This window comes from Protopterus annectens, chromosome 13.part0 (assembly GCF_019279795.1).
Source record: "Protopterus annectens isolate FY-2018-M chromosome 13.part0, PAN1.0, whole genome shotgun sequence".
Lineage (NCBI taxonomy): Eukaryota > Metazoa > Chordata > Ceratodontiformes > Protopteridae > Protopterus > Protopterus annectens.
In genome coordinates this window covers 976,812,774-976,839,608 of record NC_056747.1, presented here as the reverse complement: position 1 = coordinate 976,839,608, position 26,835 = coordinate 976,812,774, and the positions used below count along the sequence as shown (strand labels likewise).

At 40.7% G+C, this 26,835-nt stretch overlaps 1 protein-coding gene across 1 annotated transcript in view; it reads right to left on the bottom strand.

Moving 5' to 3' along the window:
• P3H4 (prolyl 3-hydroxylase family member 4 (inactive)) overlaps positions 1-26,835 on the bottom strand; it is a 187,450-nt gene that overhangs the window by 18,116 nt on the left and 142,499 nt on the right. Inside the window, exon 6 of the mRNA XM_044054798.1 lies at positions 25,884-25,967. Within this exon, the coding sequence (XP_043910733.1) occupies positions 25,884-25,967 (84 nt within the window). The remainder of the gene's footprint in view (positions 1-25,883; positions 25,968-26,835) is intronic.

Below are 26,835 nucleotides of genomic sequence, written 5' to 3'. Positions count from 1 at the left end.
TCATAATTACAACCTTGAAAATGTCATACTTGTTTTATACATTCATTACTGTTTTCCCCCAAATAATGAATGGTAATTTCTAAAAAATGCTTTCAAAAATATTTTTATGTACTTTCAGATTTTCTTTTTTTTTTTTTTTTTTTTTTAGAATTAATATTTGTGCCATCACCTAACCTGCCATTTTTGAAAATCACAAGATTTGCTTTTATCCTACTAAGCCACAATGTCCTCTACTCATTTTTCACTGTTTTCTGTTGTTTCTCAAATGTACATGGCTTTTGTATATATAACTTGCCTCACATCTGTTTGCTGTGTACATGCCCTAAGAGTAGAGTGACAGTAACACATTAATAAGTACACAGTAACCACAGCTATAATTCACTGCATCTTCAGTTTACAGTGGCTTCAGTGCAAGTGGTGGACCCAGCTGGATCATAAATACACACTGTGCAAACAAACAAATGAAAGTGAGCAAACGCAGCAATAATAGTACTAGTATATACAACCTACATCGGACTTCCAAGATGGTAGCACACTAAGTAACAGCTTAATTTCAGCTCTCCACGTGTGAAAACAGAAACTCAGAAAAGAGAGACAGTGAACTTGTCTTTTTGGGTAAAATTCAGTAACTGGCTAGTAACTACACTGCCTTGATGCCAGCAACTAAGAAATTCAGAGAACCTCAAAAAAAAAATCATTCACAAAAACTGAGGAGAAAACACTGTCGGGGAAGAATCCTGCAGCTTTTCAGTGTAAGCTCCAGCTCTTAGTACAACAGATGTCTTCCAGACATCTAGGGGAAAAATAAATCAGATGTGCTCAGAGCTGATTAAAATAAATGGAATATTGAAGGAGTATATCAACTTAAACAATAAAAGGTTGGAAAAATGGAAAAAGCTTTAAAAACAGCTATTAGATAAATTGATAAAACTGCAAAACTCAGAGGATGAAATGAAGAAACAGCTGGCTGAGTATGAGACTTCTCAAGAAGAGATGTTTCATGAAATAATAGAATTAAAGGACAGAGTAAGTAGGGAAAACCTGAGATTTTCTGCTGTACCACAGACAATGAAAAGAACTGACTGTATTAATTTTATTAAAGCAAAAACAAGCAACTGGACTGGTATTCCACATCAGAAGTTGTTAATTGAAAGGGCACACTGTGTTTATGCACCAAACCTGGCCATGAGAAAGCAACCTAGACATTTAATAGTACAGACGCAATCCTATCAGCAGAAAGAGTTCATTCTGACAAAACTGTGGCAGAAGGACAAAGTACTAAAAGTGGGAGACAGCAGAGTTTTTGTGGAAAATGATTACTCACTTACACCAAGGAAAAAAAAAGAAAATTAATTCCAGTAATCAGGGAATGCTGAGAAGCAGTTATGAGATTCAAGTTGTTATACCCAGCTAATTTCTGGATATTCTCTCCTGTAAGGTCAGAATCATTTTTGATACAGAATATCGAAAGAAGGAAACACAAAAGTTTATTCAACAAAAAGTGAGCTATCAAAAGGAAAGAGTTTCTGCTTCTTGTTCTTCTTATAATAAAGTCCATAGGGAGACTATGCCAGTGACACCTTTTCAAATGTTTCAAAGGAAAATGCTTGAGAGACAGAAAAAAAAACACAAGGGTTGACTAGAAGAACCAGAAGTACATTGCAGATGAACAAGAGACTGGATCTGAGAGCCAGAGATTGCCAGGAAGAAAACCATCAACTAAGAAATCAGTGAAGAAATGTGGGATTACAAAGCATCAATTACATTTGTGAAACATGACAGAACAAGAAAACCTGGAAATACTGAACTGTTTTGACTTTGTTAAATTTGTGAGAGACTCCAAAGCATATGCTCTACTTCACGTCATTATTGTTTGGAAGATCATTTAGAGCAGGAGAAGAGGAAGGAAAGAGTTAATTGTACGTAAAACAAAATTTTGTTTTTAACTGTAGTATTTTTATAATACATGCCATATACTGTATGCTATAAAGTAAAGCTTTCTCAGTTATTTTTGTGTGTAATAGGGATACTAAAGTAAATGAGTGCCTCTATTTTTTCCTTCTTCTTTCTTTCTCTTGTTTCAGTCTTAAGAAATGTAGGCACTGCAATGTAACAACAGAAGAAAGTCTGGACAAAAGATACAAGAAAAAAATGATATGCTTTTTCTTACTTTCCCATAGGAGAATGACTGAATTAAGGCCCTTGGCTTGACCTAATAAGTTTTTAGGTGAAGCAAACAAATAAAAGAACAATGAAGATAATGAAACATTTTCCTCTACTAAATAAATGTTCGCAGTGCTTGTAGTGGAGGCAAGTATGTACCTGGTTCTTATGTTTCTATGGAGACAATCTGATAAAACAGTAATAAAAACAGAATACGTCTGTCTTTCAAATGCTATGAGATAATGTTTTCTGAAAGCAGTCAAGTGTTTTTTCTGAATCTGAGACAGGAATAAAAATAAGACAAAAAAACAGATGGCACTGGAAGTAGAAGCACAGGCTGCATCATGTGTCTTAGCATGGATAACCATTACAGTTTAATGCAAGTCTGTGACTGTGTCTGTCAGTCTGGGAAAAAGTGTTCTTATTTGGAGAGTTAAACTTCATTATTTGAGGATGTGCATAGTTTTGTGTGTTAGTATTAATTTAACTGGTTCTAAAGTTTTTTGTTTGTTTGCGGGTTCTCATTAAAACAAAATCTCATATAAAATATGACATAGTTTCAAACAGATATGACAAAAAAAAACAACTGTATAAAAGGTCAACCTGCCAAATACTAGTGTATGCATGAAACACAAAAGCTGAAACTATACACTTAAAAAATAAGCGGTTATACATAACAGGAGGGAATAATAACTTCTTAACATAATAACAATACTTTGAGTATTATTTTTAAATGTGAATGGCCTCAAAGATATATGCAGAAAGAGTAGTGAACTATATTAAAAAATGCAGAGTGCAAATTGCTATGCTGCAGGAGACACGTGGCAAGAAATGAGCATGTAAACTTGATAAAGAAAGGATTTCAGGATGTTATTCAGCAGAATATCTGGAAAAAAGGAAAAGGGGAGTACTTATTAATTGAAAGAGGATCTCCAATGGTGATAGAAGAGGGAAAGAATGATGATAACGGTAGATTTATGAACAAAAAAAAACACCAATTCATGAAACTAAAAACTTGGTAACTTGAAAAAATGTGAAATAGGACCAACAGAAGACCACTGACACTGCATGTTTGTGCAGAGGTTATCCTCACGATAAGTTAAAGAGCATTGTTGAAGAAATTCTGCTGGTCAGGATGGACAAATTTCTATCTATTTTGATCAGTGGGTTTACTCCTAAAAAGAATGTTAACAGTAACAAAAAGATGGACTGTGCCTTTCCTGTCCCCATTAGTGTGGATTCCTACAAAATCAAACAAGCCATTTCTAATAATTGGAAAGTTATTTTTGGGTAACATTGATTTGGTCAGGGTTATTGGTGACCTTCCCAATTTTATTTATAAAAAGGTAGTCCGTGTGAAGTCCACTTTGGAGACTGATGAACAAAGAATGGCAAAAGGACCAGTGGGGGCATATCCTTGTTATAACTGCAAGCAATGCAGATTCATAGATTCCTCAAAGAGTATGTTTTTCCCTCACATTCAAAATATGGTCACCAGTAAGTCCAGGTTTAACTGTAAAAGTTATGGAATAGTTTATCTAGCTACATGTTCCACTTTCTTTAATTTTTATGTTGGGAAAACTATTAGAGCATTATATAAAAGAATATATGGACACCGTTTAGCTATTAAAAACAGGGATGTTAATAATGTTTTAGCAAAGCATGCTATGGAATGTGTAGATTTCAAAACATTTTTATTTTTTGTCTTGGATTTCATTCATGCAGTTCCCTGTGTTACTAATTTTAACAATGCTCTTGAAATTAAAGAGTTAAAGTGGAAAGTCTTTTTAGGGGCTGATAAATTTCCGGGACTAAATGGTACCTTGAATGTGAAATGCCTTTTAAATGACAAATTGTATTATTGACTTTGTACATATTAACAGTATGGGATTTATATATATTATACATATGTAAGAAGATTTATTTTAAACGTGTAAAACATGCAAAGAAACAGATGTATATATCATTTTAAGATTTGTCTATTTGTCTGAGTATTTTATTGATGAACCAATGTGATTGGGTTACCAATTAATCAATTTGTATTTAAGAAGTGGATTGAGCAATGTTTATTTGTTCTGAAGAAATTTGTTGGTATTAAACGAAAGAAAGCGCTAAACTTTACACAGCAGTGTCAGTGGTCTTCTGTTGGTCCTATTTCAAGTTTTTTCAAGTTACCAAGATAATGGTAGATTTGTAGTACTAAGGGGCTACTGGCAAGGGAGGTGTATTACGCTGGCATGTACTTATATTCCACCTATAAGTGCTACAGTGGAGCCTAAGAAAATTCTGGGAGAAATAATCAGCTTTCAGCAGGGAATATTAGTTATAGGTGGGGAATGAAATTTGATTTGCAGCAATCAAGATGTATCTGGGGGCCCAGAAGGAATAATATAACAAAAGAGGGTAGATTTCTGAAGGAATGTTTGAAAATATTTGATATGGAAGATGTGAATTCAGTAGTAGGAGTTCTGAGAGAATTTACATATTACTATTACCCAAGGTACAAAAACTGGGCTACTATATACAGAAATTATATTTCACAGAATCATGAGTTTAACTGAAAGTTTTCATACACATCCAGTAACTATTTCAGATAGAATGCCAATAATAACTAAAATAAAAATACAGGATAATGAAATAAAAATGAGGCACTTCCCCACCTATCTGTTAAAAAGAGAGGAATTTTTGGAATGGCTTATGGAAATTATTTCGGAGTTATTAGAGAAGATAGAAATTTATTCTGAAAAAATATAGCTTGGGAGTGGGATAAAATTAAATTGGAGTTTAAAAATAAGGTAGAAATAAAGGAAAGAGAGATATGGTTACAAAGTAACAGTAATTATTTAGTGGAACTGATAAAGGTTAAAGTACTGCAGAATAGGGGAAATCTCAAAGAACAAAAAGAGGCATAATTGCAGACAGCTAAAGAAAAAATAAGGGACTACCTCAGTAATATGCATGAGTTTAGAAAGATTGCTGTTAAGCAACTGTTTTTTGATAATAACTCCAGAGCACAAAAACTTTTAGCACAACAACTCAGGCAACAGGTTGCTGCCAGGCCTAGGGAGCTTATAACAAGGAGAATAACCAGAGATCCTGTAGAGATACTAGAAATATTTTGGAAATTATATGAAAAACTGTATAAAACAGTGAAATGTGGAAATCAAGAAAAGATACAAATGGAAATGTTTATGGGCGAATTAAATATGCCAAGGTTAGACGTAGATGAATGCTTTGTTTAACTGTATGTCAAAAGGAGTAGAAACACTAACATCTTGGAAGAAAGCAGTGGTGGCTGTGATACATAAATATGGTAAAGACCCATCTGATCCAGCTTCATACAGGCCCATTTCAATCCTAAACCATGATTGTAAAGTGCTTATGTCTACAATGGGTCTCACAGAGACAAACACCTGGTGTCAAAGTCACGGCCTCAAGCTAAATGCCAAAAAATGCATAGTAATCCCATTTGGGAAAAACAAAGTACCTACAAACTACCACATAGATGGGAATCCACTAAGTACAGAAGAAGCAATTAGGGATCTGGGTACCCAAGTAGAGAGCATGCTCTCCTTTGATAACCACATAGCCAAAACGGTCAGGAAATCCTTGTATGTGGCACACCTGATCACAAAGGGTTTCTCATCCAGATCCAAGGAGGTGATTGTGCCCCTTTACTCCTCACTCATTAAGCCCATAATAGAGTACAATGCCCCATTTGGGATGTACCTCACTAGACACCTGCAGCAACTAGAAAGGCCACAGAAGTACCTCACTAAGAGGATTAAGGGCCTTAAACAATGACCCTATGAAGCACAACTAAAAAAGCTCCAGCTCTTCTCAGTCACTTACCGTCTGCTCAGAGGTGACCTATGCCTGACCTATAGGGCCATGTCAAACCCTGAACTAATGGACATGCTTCACCTCAAAAAAACAAGATCCCTCAGAACCACTCATTCTAGCGACTTGAACCTATGTACAACAATAAACAGGACATGCTGGAGGGATAGATTCCTGTCCCAGCGACTCCCCTCACTCTGGAATAGAATCCCAATCCATATTCGACAGAGCTCCTCTCTGACCCTCTTCAAGAGAAATCTTGATGAGTGGATGGGTAATCGTAAGTTCTACCCTGGGATCACTTCAGGAGCCCTGTTGACAGAGGCCCAGGTTACTAATCTAATGGGGAGGCGAAAGCCATCACTCTGTGGCTAGGCTTATAAATGCCCATGGGCAGATAGCCTAGTACTTACCTATGAACCTATGAACCTATGGCTAAAAGAATGGCAAAGATGATGCCAAAATTGACAGATATGGATTAATGTGGTTTTCTGAAGGGGAGGCAAACATCTGACAACATTAACAGAACAATGATGATCCAGAGGAAAGCAGAATGTAAGAAAATGCCACTGTTGTTGGGGAGTATTGAGGCAGAGAAAGCATTTGACAGCGTAAGCTGGGATTTTACTGATAAAACGATATATGAGGGATCAGAGGAAAAATTAAAGTGGGTGGGCTCTTCTCTGATAAGTTCTGTTTGGGCACAGGAACCAGGCAGGGGTGTCCTCTTTCCTCTTTGTTATTTGCATTATATTTAGAACCACTGGCAAAGAAAATGAGGGATTCAGAAATTTAAGGATATAATTGGTATCATAGTCAAAAAACGCTGGCTTTATTTCAGATGATATTATTTTATACTTCATAAAACCAGAAAAAGACATATCAGTGTTGTAGAACATTCTGAGACAGTTTCATGTCTTTAACTAAGGCAATAGCTGTGAACTACATGCCCACACACAAAGTGGTTCAGCAGTACCCATATTTATAGGGACATGATAAAATGAAATACTTGTGAGTATGGATTAAAAAGGATTCTGTTACAGCAGCCAAGTATATGTGAGATGAGACTAAACAAATGATTATACAAAAACTGAGAAATTGGAAGCTCTGTATTATGGATATGGATAGCAATATATAAGCAGTGAAAATGTTTTTATCCTCTTTAGTTTTATACACAGGTCAGGTAGTTTTTTATCAACTGGAGGAGAGGCTAGTGGATAGCAATTCATAAAGAGTTGAAAGATTTTATCTAGGACAGGAAGATGGCAAGAGCCAAGTGGGATAATTTGATCCATCCAAAAGAACAAGATGGTTTAACATCACTTGATATGAAGGGGAATTTCAAAGCTACACAGTTAAGGCTCATATACATAGCACCAGCAGAAAACTGTTCTTCAAAGTGGAAAGGGATGATGATGAACCAGAGGGAAGGCTCAAGAAACAAGGAGAGACTGGAATTTTGGATGCAGATCCTTAAGATGAATAACAATAACCACACAAAATATTATATTCATCATGTAGCAGAAAGTATTCTAAGAACTGAGCCAACACAGGGATGGAGAAAGGAGATTCTGCCAATAAGGATGACTGTAATGAGGGACACAGAATAGGCAATAGGGAACTGGAATTTACTGGAGAAAACTGGCAAAGGAATGAAGGTAGTGGGAGCAAATAATCTGAGAGGGAATAGTAAGAGAATGGGAAAAGGCCAAGAATTAATTTGGGCTGCAGGCTAGAGATTGTCTTCCCTATCAAGGATTGATATCAGAGTATAAGAAATAAAGGGATCCTAAGTGAAAGACCAGGACTGATAGAGGTTTTAGTAGAATCTAGAACAGAAGTTGCTGTTAAAAAGGGATAATTAATAAGGCATATAAAACATAGTATGATAACTATAGGAATTAATCAGAGGAGGTTAGAAAGGATTGGGAAGAGAGACCGGATAAACAATTCACAAAGAAACAATGGGGGTATATGTGCGGCTCCCAAATAAGCAAAAACGTCTAGAAAATTTAAGATATTTGCTTGAAATGTTTGCATAGGTATTTTTACACCCCAAGTAGACTCCAAAGAATTTTTCCTCAAGTAGATTGCAAATGTTGGAGATGTGATGGGGAAGAAAGTTATTTGGGAACACATTTCTGGGGGTGTAATGAGTTGGCAGACTTTAAAAATTCCCTGCAGACTACTCTATCAAAAATACTGGGTGAGTAAGGTGGTGTAACTGAAGAGAATGATTTTTTGAGTTGTTTTACAGACTCGTAATTGCCTAGACATAGAAAGGCCTTGCTCAGTCTAATCCTGGTGGCTGCCAAAAAAAGCAATTACAAGAAAATGGAAATCAGGGTCTAAACCAACTGTACTAGAAGGAGTGAATATAGTAACAGAGATAAAACAACTAGAGGTAGGACCTCTAAAATAGGTAGGAGCAAATTACATACAAACATGCGAACTGTGGGAACAATGCGGATTTGAATGAGCTATGTAATGTTTGACTGATAATGACTGGATAGACTATAATTGATGTATAATGTTTGGAAGTAAAACTATGTTAATATGGTATTTTTCATTTATATAAATGAATGATTGCCTATGTCATAAGTGACAATTTAATAAACATGTTTCTTGTTTAAAAAAACAATCAACCCACATTGACAGCTTAGACTTCCTTGTTAGGCTGCCTACCTTATCTTTACTGAATTTAAACCTCAACTCCAAGGATATCAGAACTATCCCCTCCAAAATATTACACATTTTAAACACACAAAGCTTGTAAAATTAAATGTATTTATTTATTTATTTATTTTACATTTGTTGACCGGGATAGTACAACTGAATTCATGTCCATTTTCAATGGAGGCCTGGGGAGAAAAGCTCCAAGGTAATTAGATAAGATTACTAAGTACAATATATACACTGGTTACATACTTAACAAGTTATACAAATTCCAAGGTTACAGACAATCCCGGGTGTACGACCGGGTTATGTAATAAAACTAAGCTAAATTACAATTTTTAACACCATACTAGAGGAGAGTTAGTCAGGTCTGATACATTGACATAGCCAGTTTAGTTTCAAATATTGTTTGAGTCTTTTCTTAAATTGACTCCGGGTGGTAAGTAAGGTAATATCAGCTGGGAGTGAGTTCCAGGATCTACCTACAGAGGTGGTAAAGAGAGAGTCACTGGCTAAGTTATTAGTTTTGATAGTTTGAACTAGCAGTCTACTGGAAGATCGAATAAGTCTAGGATTATTATAGGAGGTAATGATGTTTTTAAGTGCAGGAGTATTGTCCAGATTGTAAAGGAGTTTACATGGCATAATCAGTTAGTTATACTGGATCAAACTGGGCAGTTCTAGCCACCCAAGCTGGTTTAGATTGATACAGTGGTGTGTCCTACAAGGCAGACCAGTGGCAAATCTGGCAATGTGGTTGTAGCTGGTAGAGAGTTTGTTAAGAACAGACTTGTTTAAGTTAGTGAGTAAAGGGGATGCATAGAAAAGAGTTGGGAGTAGGTGAGAGTGTACTATGGCAATTCTAGCAGGTGGGGTTAGGAAGGCTTTAATCCTGTAAAGTGACCCTAGTTTTTTTATTGATGGTTTTGATGGTTTGATTAACATGCAGGTCGAATTTAAGATTATTATCTATGATAACACCTAGTAGTTTTGCAGAGGTTTCTGGGGAGATTATAGTGCCATTATTGGATTTTATGGGAAAGGTAAATGCAGCGGACCTATGAGTTGGTGAGAGAAGTAGCAGCTTTGTTTTTGGGGGATTTAAGATCACACGATGACCAGAAAACAGTTTTCTACTATGTTGAAGGTATTGTGGGTAGCTGACCATAGTTCGGTCTGAGATGTGGTCGAGCAGATCAGGGTGGAGTCATCGGCGTACTGAATACAGCTGACTTTTGGTATGACAGTATAAAGTCATTGATGAAAATGGAGAACAGAAGGGGCCCTAGTATAGCACCCTGGGGAACACCAAAGTTGGGTAGGAGGTTAGATAGTTTATTTTGCCAAAGGACAGCCTGCTGTCTGCCACTCAGATAAGATTGGAACCATTGAAGGGCTTTAGCATCTAGACAGAATGTTTTCAGGGTGTGGATTAGTAGTTGGTGATCAACCATATCAAATGCCTTGGAGAAATCCAAGAAGAGGGCAGAGGATAGGCTATTATTGTTACGATTATGGGTTATGGAGTTAGAGAAGGCTAGGAGGGCTGAAGTGGTACTGTGGTGAGGTTGGGAGCCGTGCTGAGAGTCAGCCAAAAGATTATTCTGAATTAGGTGGTGTAGCAGTTGTCTATGAATACATTTTCCATGATTTTTGCAAGTGGAGATAATACAGCTATTGGTCGATAATTAGATAGTTCAGTAGAGCTACCTCCTTTGTGAAGTGGGATTACATAGGATATTTTCCAGATGGTGGGGATTTTGGCTTCTACTATGGTTCAATTGATTAATATTGAGATGGGGTAAGCAATGGCATCAGCTACTTTTTGTAGATACTCTGCAGGGAGTAGATCAGCAGAGAGTGTAGTTGGTTTTAATTGTTTGATCAAGGCACAGATAAGTGAAGTGGCAACTGGTTGGAAACTGAATGAGAGTTGGTTACTAGGGGTGGTGTCCTCAGGGCTAGGGCAACTTGGAGGTAGTTGGTTAGCTAGGGCTTGGATTGGCTCAGTGAAGAATCTATTAAAACTATCTGAGACTTCCTCAGGTGGTTTATCAATGGTGGGTGCAAGGGTTGGAGTGGAAGTTTGTCCAGGATGTAATAGTTTATTTATATCTGCCCAAAACCTCTGAGGGTTGTTTTGATTTATTTGCTGAAGATTATAGTAGTTTATTTTTTTGTCTTGTAAAATGGATTTTATAGTCTCATTCCTTGATTGCCTATATTTAATGTGACATTGAGGGTCTTTTGTAGTATGCCATAATGCCCATGCTTTGTTTCTAAGGTTGATTTTTAGTTTGGACTCTTTGGAAAGCCATGGCGCAGTTTTTGCCTTTATTCTTATTGAATGAACAGGTGCATGAGAGTCAAGGATCTGAAGGAATTTGTTGTTGAAGTTTACAACTGCTTCCTCTAAGGGGAGGTGTTTTAGAACTGACCATTTACATGAGTTTAGTTCCTGTTGAAATTTGGAAGGGTTAAAGTTCTTATTGTTTCTTACCGTTCTGAGTATGGGTTGGTGGGGGTTAATGGCTTTAAACTTAATTATATAGGTAAGAGGGTGATCACTTAAGTCATCAGGGAGGGTCCCAGAGGTATACAGTTGGGGGTGGCTACTGATAAGTATCCAGTCAAGTATACTTTCTTTATGGTTAGGTTTACCTATCCTGGTAGAGGTGGTTATGATTTGTGTAAATGCATGCAGGTTAACATGGGTTGGAGATTCTGAGGAAGAGGTGTTTTAGACTGTTAAAATCTCCAAGAAGTAAGGTTTCTTGGGGGCAGGTACATGATAGCCAGTGAAGGGTATCTTCAAGCGTAGATATGTTATTCCCTGGGGGAATGTACATACAGATGATATTGATGCATTTATTTTTATTAATTTGCAACTTGGTAGTGAGAATCTCTGAGTTATTAATTTGAGGTGGTTGTATAGCATCAATGGTGACATTTAACACAGATTTATAGAGCACCTCTACCCCACTTTCCTTCCTGAAGCATAATCCAGCCTGACTATGTTATACCCAGGTGGTACCACTTCAAGGTAAGGAGATATGGGGTAAGCAAAAAGGGTAGAAAAGAGAAGTGTAACGTTGTGTGTGGTGGAGCGTATGAGTTAAAGGAACTATATGACTTGGGTGGTACGACACCAGGAGATATAGTGGTAGTACTTGAGGTAATGGAGTAGGGTGGGAGAACTTATGACAGATGTAAGCTGATAGGTTCAAGTTACTGGGGGTGTGGCTATATGACTATAAATCTAGAAGTAGTGGGGGTGGGTAGGAACTCGGGGGAGGGTGGGGAACGAAGCGAGCCCAAGCGCAGCGAGGGCGAGCGGAGCAGGGCTTAGCCAGAGTACAAGGTTTCTTAAGGTTTCTTAGAGCCGTAAGGTAAGTATATAGGGAGTCAGAGCTCTTTGTTTTAGTTGCTGTAGTGTAATACAACTTTTACGGTAGTTGCTGTAGTGTAATATAATTGTTAGGGCTTTCAGGACTCTTTGTTTTAGTTACTGCAGTGTAATATAATTTTTAGGGTTTTGAGGTTAGAAACACTGTCTTTAGAGGGTAGGGGTAATCTAGTATTTCCTTATAATTAAATTAAGTATGTTATAATGAAATAAATCCTTGCAATAAGGATGAGTGTTACTGCACAAACATTTAACAGCAACAAAATAATTCACTAAATTTAGTAAATAAACAGCAATACATTAGACCTATGTTCTCACTAGATAAGGTTCAGCCTCCCAGCTTATAATATCCAAAACTAATTTTCCGTAACAAATTACTGAACTGCTTTAATTTATTAAATTAACCTACTCTACGCTTCTATGTAGACTCCCTGAAAAAAGTATAATACTCATCCAGCCCTGCTCAGTTAGAAAAAAACTTACCTTATCTAATTAGGCACAAAATATAGGCATTAAGAGGGTCTGTGCTAGACAATTCTGATGTACAAGAATTAGAATGTGTTGTATTCAGACCTTCATTGTGTCCAGCCCCTCTGACCATGTATCTGAACTGTTTAATTCCTATCACTGGAATGCCTTACTGTGTTTGTATAGAAAAGGTAATTATGCTTTATTGTATTTTTTCTGTGCATTATACATCTGTTACACATAGGCAGTAGCCAAAATGCAGAAAACATGTCAATCTTTTTCAAAATCTTTTTTTAATATCCCTATTGTTTATAAATATATATGCCAGCTGGCTCACTGGCATGAAAGCAAGGAACCACACATGATGTCAGCAACAGGCATTCAGGAATGAACTGTGATTGACTGGGACTGCAAGTACAAGAGTGTGTGAAGGTTGTGGATCGGTACTTTACACCCCCCCCAAGAAATTCTGATGGAATATAAGAGATCAGCAGCACTAAAAGGCGATCTTACAGTTTACAATGTGTTTACATCACTGTAAATCAACATCCCAGAAAGAGGGACACAGACTAAAAAAAAACTACATGCCACCTGCCCAAAATTGTAGGTACTCTCTGATGCTTCCTTACAATGCACACTACCACTGGGCTACCAAATGATCCCACTGTAAAGTTTACTCGTGAGGATCTCACTCCAGGAGGAGATTTCAAAAGTTAGGGGCACCTAAGATAAGGGGAAAATTGGTAATAATAAAGGTGCTTTAGAGTAGGCCCAATAAAAAAAAATCATCATTATCATTATTCCAGCTTATTAGCTGCTTACTGGCTCATCCGATCTTGTTTCCTCCTCACTTTGTACATGACCCTGGACAGCCATAAAAGTGACTATGCACTGCCCTAGTAAGTGTATTAACTAACTTACTAAATCAAACTAGATAAATGTTAAGACTCAGAATAATGTATTTAAAAAATGTTTCATATTTGAAAATTAGAATCAGACATTAGGGGACTAGTTTAAACCCTGCCTTTATTTGTTATAATCTGTTAAACTAGGGATCAACAAACATGAAATATGGATGAGAAAGCAAAGCAGAAGGGTGGGAGGGAGTGGTTCTTTAGTTAAATGTTGTGTGTCACTATTGAAACCTCTCCTGAAAAAGCATGTGTCACTACTTTCTCAGTGTAACAGTATATCACCCCAATTCCATGCACAGAACCCCAAAATACAACAAGGAACAGGTCAGAATCTAAGCTAGCACAATAGCAACCACTAATTTTTCTGAAGGTCTGTAATCAGATATAAATAAAACAATAGATTAAACTGCACAGAGAGAAACTTGCAGGTGTAAGAAAGTATAGTTGTGTACACTTACCATCAATGTAGATGTTCGAGTGTGTTCACTGTTGCAGTCATTACATTTGGGTAATCTGCTGGCAGGTTGCCCTCAGTCGGCCTGATTAACAAAGTCTTGGGTCCTGCATCAGTTGCTGTCCCTTCTTCCATGACATCAGGTCATCAGGGGTATAAAACATGCAGTCAATGTCATTACATCAGTTTTTCTTGCCCCAGATGTCAGGGGCCCCCAAATGGGGAGCAAATAAAATTAAAAAACACAAAACTATACCTCCAACCAAAAGCAAATACGCCAAAAAAGCTTTTAAGCATAGTAAGAGAAAGTAGAGGTACAGTAAGAGAAAAAACAGGGGGCTGGAGGGAGGGTAACCAGGACTGCAACAGTGAATATACTCAAACATCTACATTTACGGTAAATGTACGCAACTATACTATGTTCTTCGTGTTTCACTGTTGCAGTCATTACATTTGGGTAGATTCCCAAAGCTATGGTTGGGAGGATGGATTTATACAGCATTAGGACCAGCTACAAAGCCCAGCAAGACAGCAGTGGCAAAGCCAGATCTGGATTTAGAGAAAATTGGTAAATGATAATGCTTGGTGAAAGTATGTACTGAACTCCAGGTAGCAGCTTCTAGAATATCCCTGGTAGGAACACCTCTGAGAAAGCCTGCAGAAGTAGATGCAGCCCTGATCCCCTGGGGATAGGTTTTCCATGGTGCTTACAGCAGAAATGAATGCAATGGCTTATCCATTTAGAAATGTTTTGTTTTGAAATAGCCCTCCCCTCTGCCCCAGCAGCAAATGCCACTAACAACTGTTCAGATTTTCTTTGACATTTAGTTCTGTCCAAATAGAATCTAAGTTGCCTGTGCATGTCCAAGGAATGCCAAATCTGTTCCCCTTTGTTCTGTGGATTGGGATAGAAGGTTGGCAAATGAATGGACTGGTTAAGAGCCACACTGGAAACCACCTTGGGCATGAAGGATGGATTGGTCCTCAGAGATACCCTGTCCACATGAAAGATGATGAAAGGCTCCACTGCCATAAGGGCCTGTAATTCAGATATCCTTCTAGCTGAAGTGATTGCTAATAAGAAGGCTGTTTTCCAAGAAAGAAATTTTAAGTCTGCAGTAGCAGCTGGCTCGAAAGGAGATAAAGTAAGCTTTTCCAAAACAAAGTTAAGGTCCCAGGCAGGGGTAGGAGCTCTCCTGGTTGGTCTCAAGTTCTTTGCCACTCTGAGATACTGCTTAAGCAGGGGATGAGAAAAGAGGGGTGGTTCTGTGTTATAGTGAGCTGAAATAGCTGAAGCGTGGATTTTAATAGAGGAAAAAGACAGGCCCTTGTGAAGCATCTCAGTTAAGTAATGCAAAATCTGAGGTAAATTGGGCGCTGCTGTGCTCATCCCTAAAAAATGGTTCCAAGCACAGAATCTTTTCCATTTGTCAGCAAAAGATTTTCTAGTACTAGGTCTTCTTGCCTCCAAGATGACATCCATCACAGGTTTGCTGAGGGATGCTAAGGGTGAATTTAAGTGATTAGCCAAGCTGCAAGGTTCAATGTTGGGAGCTGAGGGTGCAGAATTTGGTTCTCCTGCTGAGACAGCAAGGAAGGTGCCTGAGGCAGATGCCATGGAGATATTTTTGACACTGCGCAGGAGTGGGCACCAGTGTTGGCTTGGCCAGTCTGGAGCAATCAAAATTATTTTTGGTTTGTCCTGTTTGACATTTAGCAGAACTTTGGAGAGCAGAGGCAGAGGGGGAAAGGCGTAGACTGATAGGTTTTTCCAGCTGAAGGACAGAGCATCCACTTTCCAGGCTTTTTTGTGAGGAGTCCTTCTGCAAAATTTGTCCAACTGGTAGTTCTGGGGGGAGGCAAATAGATCTATGTCTGGGCTCCCCCATTTGCTTGTCAGCATATTGAAAATCCGTGCTTCCAGTTTCCACTCATGTGGGTCCATGAGATTTCTGCTTAGTCCGTCTGCCAGTGTATTCAGTTGTCCTGGCAGGTATTGAGCTTGTAGTTGCACTTGGTAGCTCAAGGCCATGTTCCACAATGCCATGGCTAGTCTGCAGAGGGGGTAGGCATGTGTACCCCCCCTGCTTGTTTACGTACCACATGACTGCGATGTTGTCTGTCTTTACCATTAGTTGTCCTGGATGAATGTAGTTTTGAAGGCTGGCAGAGCATTCTGTACAGCTAACATTTCTTTTTGATTGATATGTAGGTGCATTTGATTTAGGTTCCATTTGCCCTGAATGCGCTTGTTTGCCAGGTGAGCCCCCCATGCATAGTCTGATGCGTCTGTAGTTAGGATTTGGGTGGCAGGGGGTAGTGTGAATGGCAGTCCCTTGTTTTGGTGGCAGGCCTCTGCCCACCATAGGAACTCCAGGCGTAGGCAAGGTATGATAGGAATCATTGTTTCCCGGCTGTGACAATGTTGACTCCATAGACTTTTTAAGTACCACTGAAGTTTCCTCATATGCAGTCCTGCATATGGAATCAAAAGAATGCAGGAGGCCATGAACCCCAAGGCTTGCAGTATTTGTCTTGCAGATAGCAGGGTTTTTGTGGCCATTTGTTTGAAGTAAGTTACCAACTGAATTTGCTTTTTTGGCATGAGAAAAGCCATCTGGGCAGTTGCATTCAAGCTTGCACCCAGGAATGTAATCTGTTAAGAGGGTACCAGGTGTGATTTCTTTTCGTTTATGGTGTACCCTAGACAAGTTAGAACCCTTTTTACAAATGCCAGATGATTTAGAAGTATGGCCTGGTTTTCTGCCTGAATTAGACAGTAGTCCAGGTATGGATATATTTGAATATTTCTTTGCCTGCAAAATGCAATTACTGGAGCCAGGCACTTTGTGAATACCCTGGGTGCAGTAGACAAGCCAAAGGGCAGTGCAGAGAACTGATAATGCAAGTAGCCTGCTTTGAAGCGTAGGTATCTTCTACAAGATTCCCTGATTGGGATATGCAGGTAAGCTTCTTTTAAATCTAGAGTTGCCAACCAGGCATCTTTGCCTAGCATAGGAAGTAACTGGTGAAGTGTTAGCATCTTGAATTTTGGAATGTCCAGAAAGGTGTTTAGAGTAGACAGGTTGAGAATTGGACCTTGTCCATTTTCCTCTTCCGGTATCGGTTGAATAGCCCCCATGTTTAAGAGGGAAAGTAAGTGCTTGGTAATTTTAAAGGAAAGTCATTGAGACTGTTTATCATAGGGGGTGTCTTGTTATTTCCAGATTTGGAAATGGAGGCCCCCCATTGCTTAGTTCTGAGAGTCCCTTGGGACTGAAACCTGGTGCTTTTGGTGTGTCTGGGTTTGGCTTGAGTTTATCTGGAAGGAGCTGCAAAGGACCAATTCTTAGTAGGCCGGTGCCTACTAAATCTGGGAGGTTGCACTTGTAAGAAATCTTTTACAGTTTGCATAGATTTAGCTTTATCTTCCATCTTTTTTAGAACTTCTTCAGCCTTATTGCCAAATAGGCGGTCCTGATTTAAAGGAGCATCCAACAATTTTGCTTTAACATGATCAGGCAGAGATTGCTCTTTAAGCCAAGCATGCCTTCTAAGCACAGACCCAGTAACAGCAGCCCTGCAAGAGGCCTCTAAAAATCAAAATATGCTGTTGATATTTAACATATGAATTTGGCAGTTTAAAGCCCTGAATAACAAAGTTGCAGAAGTATAAACCTTTTTACCCCATCTATCCTGCACCCTGGAGTCTCTATCAGAAGGGATAGGATTTTTAGCAGTAGAAGCCTTAATGCCCTTGGGCTCCTGAGAAATGGTTTCTGGATCCGCAAAAGGATTTTTGAAAAGGAATTTGTGGGACTCAGGAACCCTGAAGTATCTGTCAGGTTTACTAGGAGCTGGAGGCAGGGAAACAGGGGCCATACTGGATTCCAAAAACCCATCGTCAACAATGTCTAGTACAGGAGGTACAACCAAAGGCCTATGCTGAGGCAGAAGAAGGAAATCCCTAAGCCTCTTTATAGATTCAGAAAATTCCTGACTTTCTCAGTGAAAATGCTCCCTTAAGGTATGTAAAGATTCCCCAAAAGAAAAGTCCTCAGGGGGGGAAGCAGAGGGAAAGGAATCCTCTACATCAAAATCCTCATAAGTAGGTATGGACAAATCCAGGTCATTGGATGAATTAGAAGAAACAGAGTCCTGATCAGAAGATTCATAGTCAAGCTTAGCCCTAGGCCTCTTAGAAGGGGGTGGGGGGTTGACTACCCCTGATTAGAGTAATAAAATCTTCAGCCATTTTGATCATTTGTTTTTTAGGCATAGGGGCCTGAACATGTGGCCTGGGTGTCGGTTTTTTAGACATAGATCAAGATTTAGGCCTTAGTATAGAAGGTGGAGTCGGTTTAATATACAAGTCTGTAGGCCTGAATACACCCTCAGAAGCCAGTGCCTGCACAGCGGCTCCAGACCCATCCAAGGTAGATACATCTGCAGGTTCCATAGGTGAAGCATCTTGCTGCATACCGGACTCCGAATGGGTCTCAGTAGAGGCCTGTGAGTCAAAAGTAGCAGGTATCAGGGGCTGCGAAAGCACCCCACTGAGTACCGGCGAACTGGCGAATGGCTTAGAAGAAGCATCGTCTGCAATTTTGGACCTCGGCGGCCTGCCTCTGTCTTTTTCTTTGCGCTTTTTCAATTCCGGTAGTCGGACAGCTAACCGACGTCATTTATGGATAATTAAACTGAGAACCGAAATATTTAGAGGCAAATATGTACCAATGACGGATAGTGCACTGATTAAATAAAGCACAAAACCAACAGCAAGGTACGTCGTGGTCAGGACTTAGGCAAGGAATACAGTACAAGAGAAAATCTTTATGAGGTATTTGCTTTCCTCAACTAATGCAATTATTAACTTTTACTGACATCGGTAAGGAGCAGGAAAACGTTTCCCCAATGGGGTAATTAGCTTTAAGTTGAAGACTTTGGTTCTGAAATTCGAAAATGAAAATTTCAGGAGTCAGCCGACTGGCACTTGTGAACTGCTTCTGCTTCGGCACCTCACAGCAAGAAAGACTGATGTAATGGCGTCGGCTGCATGTTTTATACCCCTGACAACCTGACGTCATGGAAGAAGGGACAGCAACTGACGCAGGACCCAAGACTTTGTTAATCAGGCCGACTGAGGGCAACCTGCCAGCAGATTACCCAAATGTAATGACTGCAACAGTGAAACACGAAGAACATCTGCCTGGCATACTCTTAATAAGTAAGGTACCTAGTACTACATACATACACACACACACACACACACACACACACACACACACACACACACACACACACACACACACACACACACACACACACACACACACACACACACACACACACACACACACACACACACACACACACACACACACACACACACACACACACACACGGATAGTCTCACGTTCATTGTTCATGACTGGCACTACCAGTGGTACACTGCACCCCAGCCCTCCCCCCCCCCCTTTCCAATAGAAAAGAATACAGTTTGTTAGACATACAACTGGGGTTCATGACATTCAACAAGTGATTTGGCTAACATGAAGGAAATGCACAAAGTACAGTTGTGTACCCTTACCATAAATGTAGATGTTCGAGTGTATTCACTGTTGTAGTCATCACATTAGGGTTATCCCTGCCAGGGTAGCCCTCAGCCAGCCCAAATACCAGAGACTTAGTATTTCTGTGTGGTTGCTGTCACTTGAGGACTGACGTCAGGTCATCAGTAGTATCAAGCAGGGCAGCCAATGCCATTACATCAGTTGTTCTTGCCCTAATCTGTCAGGAGCCCCCAAGTAGGAGGCCAGGGTCTGGTGGAAGAAACCCCACCAGTAGAAAGCAAATACCAATAAGTCCCTTGAAAGGAAATGAGAACAACAAGTTAGAAATGGAAATAAAAGGCGAAAGAGAAGAAAGGGAGATGGAGGGCAGAGGGAAACCAGGACTGCAACAGTGAATACACTCGAACATCTACATTTATGGTAAGTGTACACAAACTGTACTATGTTCTTCGTGTTTCACTATTGCCGTCAGCACATTTGGGCTGATTCCCAAAGCTGAGGAAAAGGGTGGAGGCAGTCAATGAAACTAGGGGATGGCCAGGATGCCCTGCAAGAATGCAGAGGCAAACCCTGCCCTGGATTTGTAGAAGAGAGGCAGGTGGTAATGCTTGGTAAAAGTGTGAACAGATGTCCAGGTGGCAGCCTCCAGGATGTCCCTGGTGGGGACTCCTCTGAGGAAAGCCACAGAGGTGGAGGCTGCTCTGGTGGAGTGTGTCCTAACCCCCTTGGGGGAGGCTTTCCATGCTGTTTGTAGCAGAAATGGATGCAGTGTGCTATCCATTTGGAAATGGTTTGTTTGGAGATGGCTTTGCCTTTGCCCCTGTAGCAAATCTAACCAGCAATTGATCAGACTTTCTGAAGGATTTAGTCCTGTCTAGATAGAGTCTGAGCTGTCTGTGCACATCTAGAGAGTGAAGAATCCTTTCCCCCTTGTTCTGTGGATTAGGAAAAAAAAGGTTGGCAAATGAATGGATTGGCTGGCAGCCACACGGGACACCACCTTGGGCATGAAGGATGGGTTAGTTCTGAGGGATACCCTGTCTGCATGAAAGATGATGAAGGGTTCCACAGCCATGAGTGCTTGCAGCTCAGAGACTCTTCTGGCTGAAGTGATGGCCAGAAGGAATGCTGTCTTCCATGAAAGAAATTTTAGCTCTGCAGAAGAAGCTGGTTCAAAAGGGGGCAGAGTGAGCTTTTCCAATACAAAGTTAAGGTCCCAAGCTGGTGTTGGTGCCCTTCTGGGTGGCTTCAAGTTGCTAGCCCTTCTTAGGAACTGTTTGATCAAAGGGTGTGAGAAAAGGGCTGCTCAGTGGGAACATGAGCAGAAATAGCAGAGGCATGAACTTTTATAGAGGAGAAAGAGAGGCCACTATGTAGTAGGTCAGCTAAATAATCTAGGATGAGAGGGAGGGAGGGCTGAGCCATATTGGCTCCCATAGCCTGGATCCAGGTGCAGAACCTTTTCCATTTATCAGCATAAGACTTTCTGGTGCTAGGACATCTGGCCTCACTTATAACATCCGGAACCCGTTTACTGAGGTTGGCAGATTGGTACGGATTTAGGGAATAAGCCAGGCTGTCAAACTGGGTGTCTGCAATTGGGGAAGCAAGAACTCCCCTTCCCTCTGGGTCAGGAGGTTTGGAATCTGAGGAAGATGCCATTGGGGTAGCGAGGACAGGCTGTGCAGCAAGGGGTATCAGTGCTGCTGGGGCCAGTCTGGAGCTACAAAAATGGTTTTTGGCTTTTGCTGCCTTATTTTGAGCAGTATCCTGGGGATGAGAGGTAGGGGAGGAAAGGCATAGACAGATAGATTGACCCAGGGGAAGGACAGGGCATCCACTTTCCAAGTCATGCAGTGATGCTCCCTGGTGCAGAATTTGCTGAGATGATGGTTGGTGTGGGAGGCAAAGAGGTCGACCTTCGGGGTTCCCCATTTCTGAGTTATTAGGGTGAAGCTACATCTGCTGAGTTGCCACTCATGTGGGTCCAGAAGATTTCTGCTTAATTTGTCTGCCAGAGAGTTGAGAGAGCCTGGTAGGAATTGTGCTAACAGGTGTAGTTGCATGGCAGAGGCTGTGTGCCAAAGGGTCATGGCCAGCCTGCACAGAGGGTAGGAGCGAGTCCCTCCCTGCTTTTTGATGTACCACATCACAGTGGTGTTGTCTGTTTTGATCAGGAGAGCCCCTGGAGAGAGAAGGGGCTTGAAAACTATTGAGGCGGCATGCACAACCATCATTTCTTTTTGACTGATGTGCAGAAGGATTTGCTGTGTGCTCCATTGGTCCTGTATGCACCTGCTTTCCAGGTGTGTACCCCAAGCATAGTCTGATGCATCTGTGGTGAGGGTCTGGTGGCGGGGGGTGGGGAGAAAGGCATTTCCTTGTTGTGGAAGCATGCTATTGCCCAGCAAAGAAAATCTTTTCTGAGGCAAGGAATTATAGGTAGAAGAGTTTCCAGGTCTTGAGAGTGTTGGCACCAAAGGCTCTTTAGGTACCACTGAAGTTTCCTCATATGCAGTCTGGCATATGGAATGAGTAGTATGCAAGATGCCATAAACCCCAGGGCTTGCAGGATCTTCCTTGCAGTTAGCTGGGGCCTGGTAGCTAGTTGGGAGAAGTAGGCTGTCAGGAAAATTTGTTTCTCTGGAGTAAGGTATGCCATCTGGGAAGCTGTGTCCAGATTTGCTCCCAGGAAGATTATCCTTTGGGTGGGCACATGTTTGGATTTCTTTTTGTTGACTGTGTATCCTAGGGAGGTTAGTAGGGTCTTTACAAAGGCCAGATGCTTGAGCAGCTTCTCCTGACTGTCTGCCTGAATAAGGCAGTCATCTAGGTATGGGTAAATCTGAATATTTCTTTGTCTGCAAAAGGCAATGGCCAGAGCCAGACATTTTATGAAAACTCTGGGAGCAGTAGATAAGCCAAAGAGAAACGCAGAAAACTGAAACTGTTGAGATCCTGCCCTTAAGCAGAGATATTTCCTGCATGATTTCCTGATAGGAATGTGGAGGTAGGCCTCATTTAGATCTAGGGTGGCCAGCCGAGCGTCCTTGGAGAGCATGGGTAGCAGCTGCTGGGGGATGAGCATTTTGAATTTTGGGATCACCAGGAAGGTGTTTAGAATGGATAGATTGAGGATGGGGTGCCAGGTGCCCTCTTTTCTGGGCACCAGAAAAAGTTTGGAGTAGAAACCTTGGCCTATCCGTTCTGCAGGAACAAGCTCTACTGCCCTCATAGAGAGCAGGGAAAGGATTTGCTTTTGAGCCTCTGCCCACTGATTTGGTAGTAGATCTGGGAATCCTTCTGGGGTTGGAAGGGTGTGGAAGGAAAATCTGTATCCCTGAGACACAATGTTCAGAATCCAGTGGTCCTTGGTAATGGTGGCCCAGGTGCTTGAGTTAACTCATTCACTCCAGTTCAACTGTTTTGAGTTTGTACCTTTAACTCCTAGTGGGTGTGGCCTGAGCCTTTAAAAATGAAGTTATCACCTTACAATTCTAAAAAATACTCATTGACAGAGGTCAAATATCAATACAGTTGTGTTTGCCATCATGTATGTTTCAAGATAAAATATTCTGAAACCTTATATGTAGCATGGTTTTGGAATTATTAATGCAAGTATGCATAAGTAATATTTGATGCCTAGAGGAGCAGTAGGAGGTAACTGCAGATGCACCTGGAGGCGTCACTGGGATATAATGAGGAGAGTTTTCCTCCTAGGGGTAAGTGAAGGTGGGCAGAGGGAGGGGGTGGAGGAGATAAGCCATTGTGAGTTTTTACCATAAGGGGGTGGCTTAGAACTCCCTGGTTTTGAAATGGAGGTAGTCCACTACTTAGATCTCTGCATTCCTGGGGCTTCTGTTGGGGAGGTCTGCTTCCATGAGGCCTAGGCTGGGCCGGTTTACTGGAATCAGGAAAGGACCAGTGTTTGGAGAGACAATGCCTGCTGAACCTAGGGGGCTGGACCTGCAAGAAATCCTTAACTGTTTGCATAGATTTTGCTTTTTCTTCCAACTTTTTAAGACTTCTTCTGCCATAGTACCAAATAAGTTATCTTTGTGTAAAGGGGCATCCAACAATTTAGATTTGACATGATCTGGCAGGGGCTTTTCCTTAAGCCATACATGCCTTCTAATGACAGATCCAGTGACTGCTGCCCTGCAAGAAGCTTCTAGGGTATCAAAACCACAGTGCAAGGTGTGTTTAGTTACTTGAATTGCAGAATGCATGAACTCTTGTAAATCTTTAACTTCTGCCTAAGCAGGAAAGGAAGACATTTTTTGTTTAAGGAGTTCCAAAGTATGTTGCTGAAATTTCAGCATATGGAGCTGACAATTTAGTGCCCTGATAGCAAGAGTAGCTGAGGTGTATACTTTCTTACTCCATCTGTCCAATGCTCAGGAATCCCTGTCTGAGGGGGTGGGATTCTTAGTAGAGGCTGCTTTAATTCCTTTTGGCCCTTGAGAAATTACCTCAGGGTCAGCTGTAGGATTTTTAAAAAGATATTTGTGTGTGTCAGGGACTCTGTAGTACCTGTCTGGTTTCCTTAGAGCAGGAGGAATGGCGTCAGAAGTCAAGCTGGATTTGAGGAAAATATCCTCCACAACATCCAGGACTGGGGGAATGGCCAAAGGTCTGTGCTGAGGAAGATCTAGGCATTCTCTGAGTCTCTTTTTAGACTGAGGGTAGTCCTGACTCTCCCATTGGAAATGCTCCCTTAATTTATGCAGGGTTTCCCCAAAGGAAAAATCCTCTGGGGGAGAGGCTGAAGGAATGGAATCCTCTGTATCAGAATTCTCATAAGTGAAGAGGGGTTGCATGTCTTTATATTCAGATACATCAGATTCCTAGATTCCTCTGACTCTTGTTCAGACAAAATTACAGAGGGCAGATCTATTTTCCTTTTGGAGGGGGTAGCTTGGCTTCCCCTGATCAGCATGACAAGTTCTTCCACCATTTTAAGCATTTGAGACTGAGGCAAGGTAGCAGGCGCCTGAGAGTGAGTCATCGGTTTCTTGGGTGTGGTTCATACCCGGGGCTATGAAACTCGGTAGTTTTAGAAAGAATGGTAGTCGCAAAAGAAGACGTCAGTTTGTGTTAAGATTTGGTAGTGGGAAGGACTTCCTCGGAAGCCAGTGCCTGCTCAGTGGCTCCGGATCCATCCAAGATTGAGACGACAGCAGGATCCTTAGTTGAAGAAGAGTTTTGCGCCTGCAAATTAACAGAAGTGGACATCAGGCACTGAGGACCGGAGAAATGATGACTAGCTTAACAGTAGCATCATTGGTAGGTCTGGACCTGTGAGGTCTGTCTATGTCTTTATCTTTACGTTTTTTCAGACGATCTGCTGTCGGATGGCTTACCAAAGCCATATCAGAATTCAAGGACTGTAAGCTAAAATATCTGGCTACAATAAGGGCCCGACAATGGACAGTTCTGGCATTGAACAAAGCACAGAAGTGACAACGAGGGATGTCGTGGTCTGGGCCTAAATAAGAGATGCAGTAAGAGTGGAAGTCTCGGTGTGGTATTTGTTTTCCACAGGCGAGACAATTATTAACTTTTTCTGACATCAGTTAGTGCAAGAAAAAAGGATCCCCAATGGGGTACTTAGCTTTAGAAGACTTCAACTTCAATTCGGTAGACGAAAACTCAGGTAGCGGCTGACCAGCACTTGTGCAAACTGCTTCTGCTTTGGGCTCCACGGCAAGAAAGACTGATGTAATGGCGCCAGCTGCCTTACTTTATACTACTGACGACCTGACGTCAGTCCTCAAGTGACAGTAACCAATGCAGAAATACTAAGTCTCTGGTATTCGGGCCAGCCAAGGGCTACCCTGGCAGGGATAACCCTAATGTGATGACTGCAACAGTGAAACACGAAGAACATCTACACCCAAGACAGTAAACAATGAAGGCAGATTGTGGGGTAATAAATAAAAGTACTTGGAAATATTTTATTTCTACCTGGACAGTATATGCAAAACAGAAAAAATGGTCTAATACCAGAAAACCAATACTGTCACTATCATGGTAGCTTTTGGCACTGTCTACTCCAATTACAAAATTACTGCACTATGGACAAATAAAATTACTGCGCCCACAGACCTGTGACCAGCTGTTGTGGAATCCATGATAAAAAGATCACAGCAGCATGACAGCAGTCAATCTGGGGGCATGGAAATTGAGAAAAGCATGAGTAAATCTTTGAATCAAAACTCCTACACATAGCTCACTGGAATGCTATAAGCTACATGTGTTATTTATGCAGTTCACATGAAAATTACACTTACTTCTAAGTACTGTAACAATGAAATGTAACATGGAAATGGAATTGGTAAATGGATAGCATCTTCTTAGACCAATTGTGTTCTACTAGACATTCTCACCTCATCATCAGATGTTAAGAAGTTCTTGGCAAATTCCAGCATCTGCTTCTGTAATGTTGTCTGATTGTAGTAACGCATTGCTTCCTGAAAGAAAGGAAAAAAAGAAACAAGATGAGACAATAAATCTGGTCATCATATTATGATAAATTATTAATGACCTTGGAGCACCAAAGACAGCTGAGTTTGATACATACATTCTCCGTTTATTTATAGTGTGATTGAGCCATTCATTTGCCACAGCTCACTTGCTTTGCCACCATATTAACAGGTATGTCAACATCATAAAACCACTGCATATAGTGGAGAAGTACAAAATATCACTAGAACTAGTCTCAGACTTTAAAGGTCTGTAGCATCCCCATCAGCCTTAATACTTTAATGCATGTAACAAAACAGTGCATAATTTTGTTTTATTTAAAAGTAACCGTTGCATTTTTTCTTAGAATTAAAAGTTAATGTTTTCTAAAAAGTATGCAAGTTGTTTTTCACATTTGGGTGAGAAATAGAGATAAAAAAGAGCAAACACATAGAACAACATATGCAGAGGTACTCACTTTTAATCTAACCAAACCTCCAAGACCTCTTAAAAGCATCTCTCAGTGGCACTGTGCACACCCAATGAAGACAGCATCTCACAAAACATATAACTCTGAAAATCACAGTAGCCCCTCTTCCAAGCCCGTAAGGCAACACACAACACATCCAAACATTCTAGTTATTGGGGATTGCATTGTAAGACATACTGATGTCCCTTACCCAAGCTAAACAAGTAGAAGATCACAGTGAACTGTTTGTGTTGGGTCAAGATCTGCCAGATCATGCGTGCACTTAGATCTTTAAACCACAAGTACCAGCACGACACAGTCATATTCCATGTGGGGATAAATGACCTAACACATACCTCACTTGACTAACTGAAGAAAGACATGCTGGAACTCTCTGAACATATGTC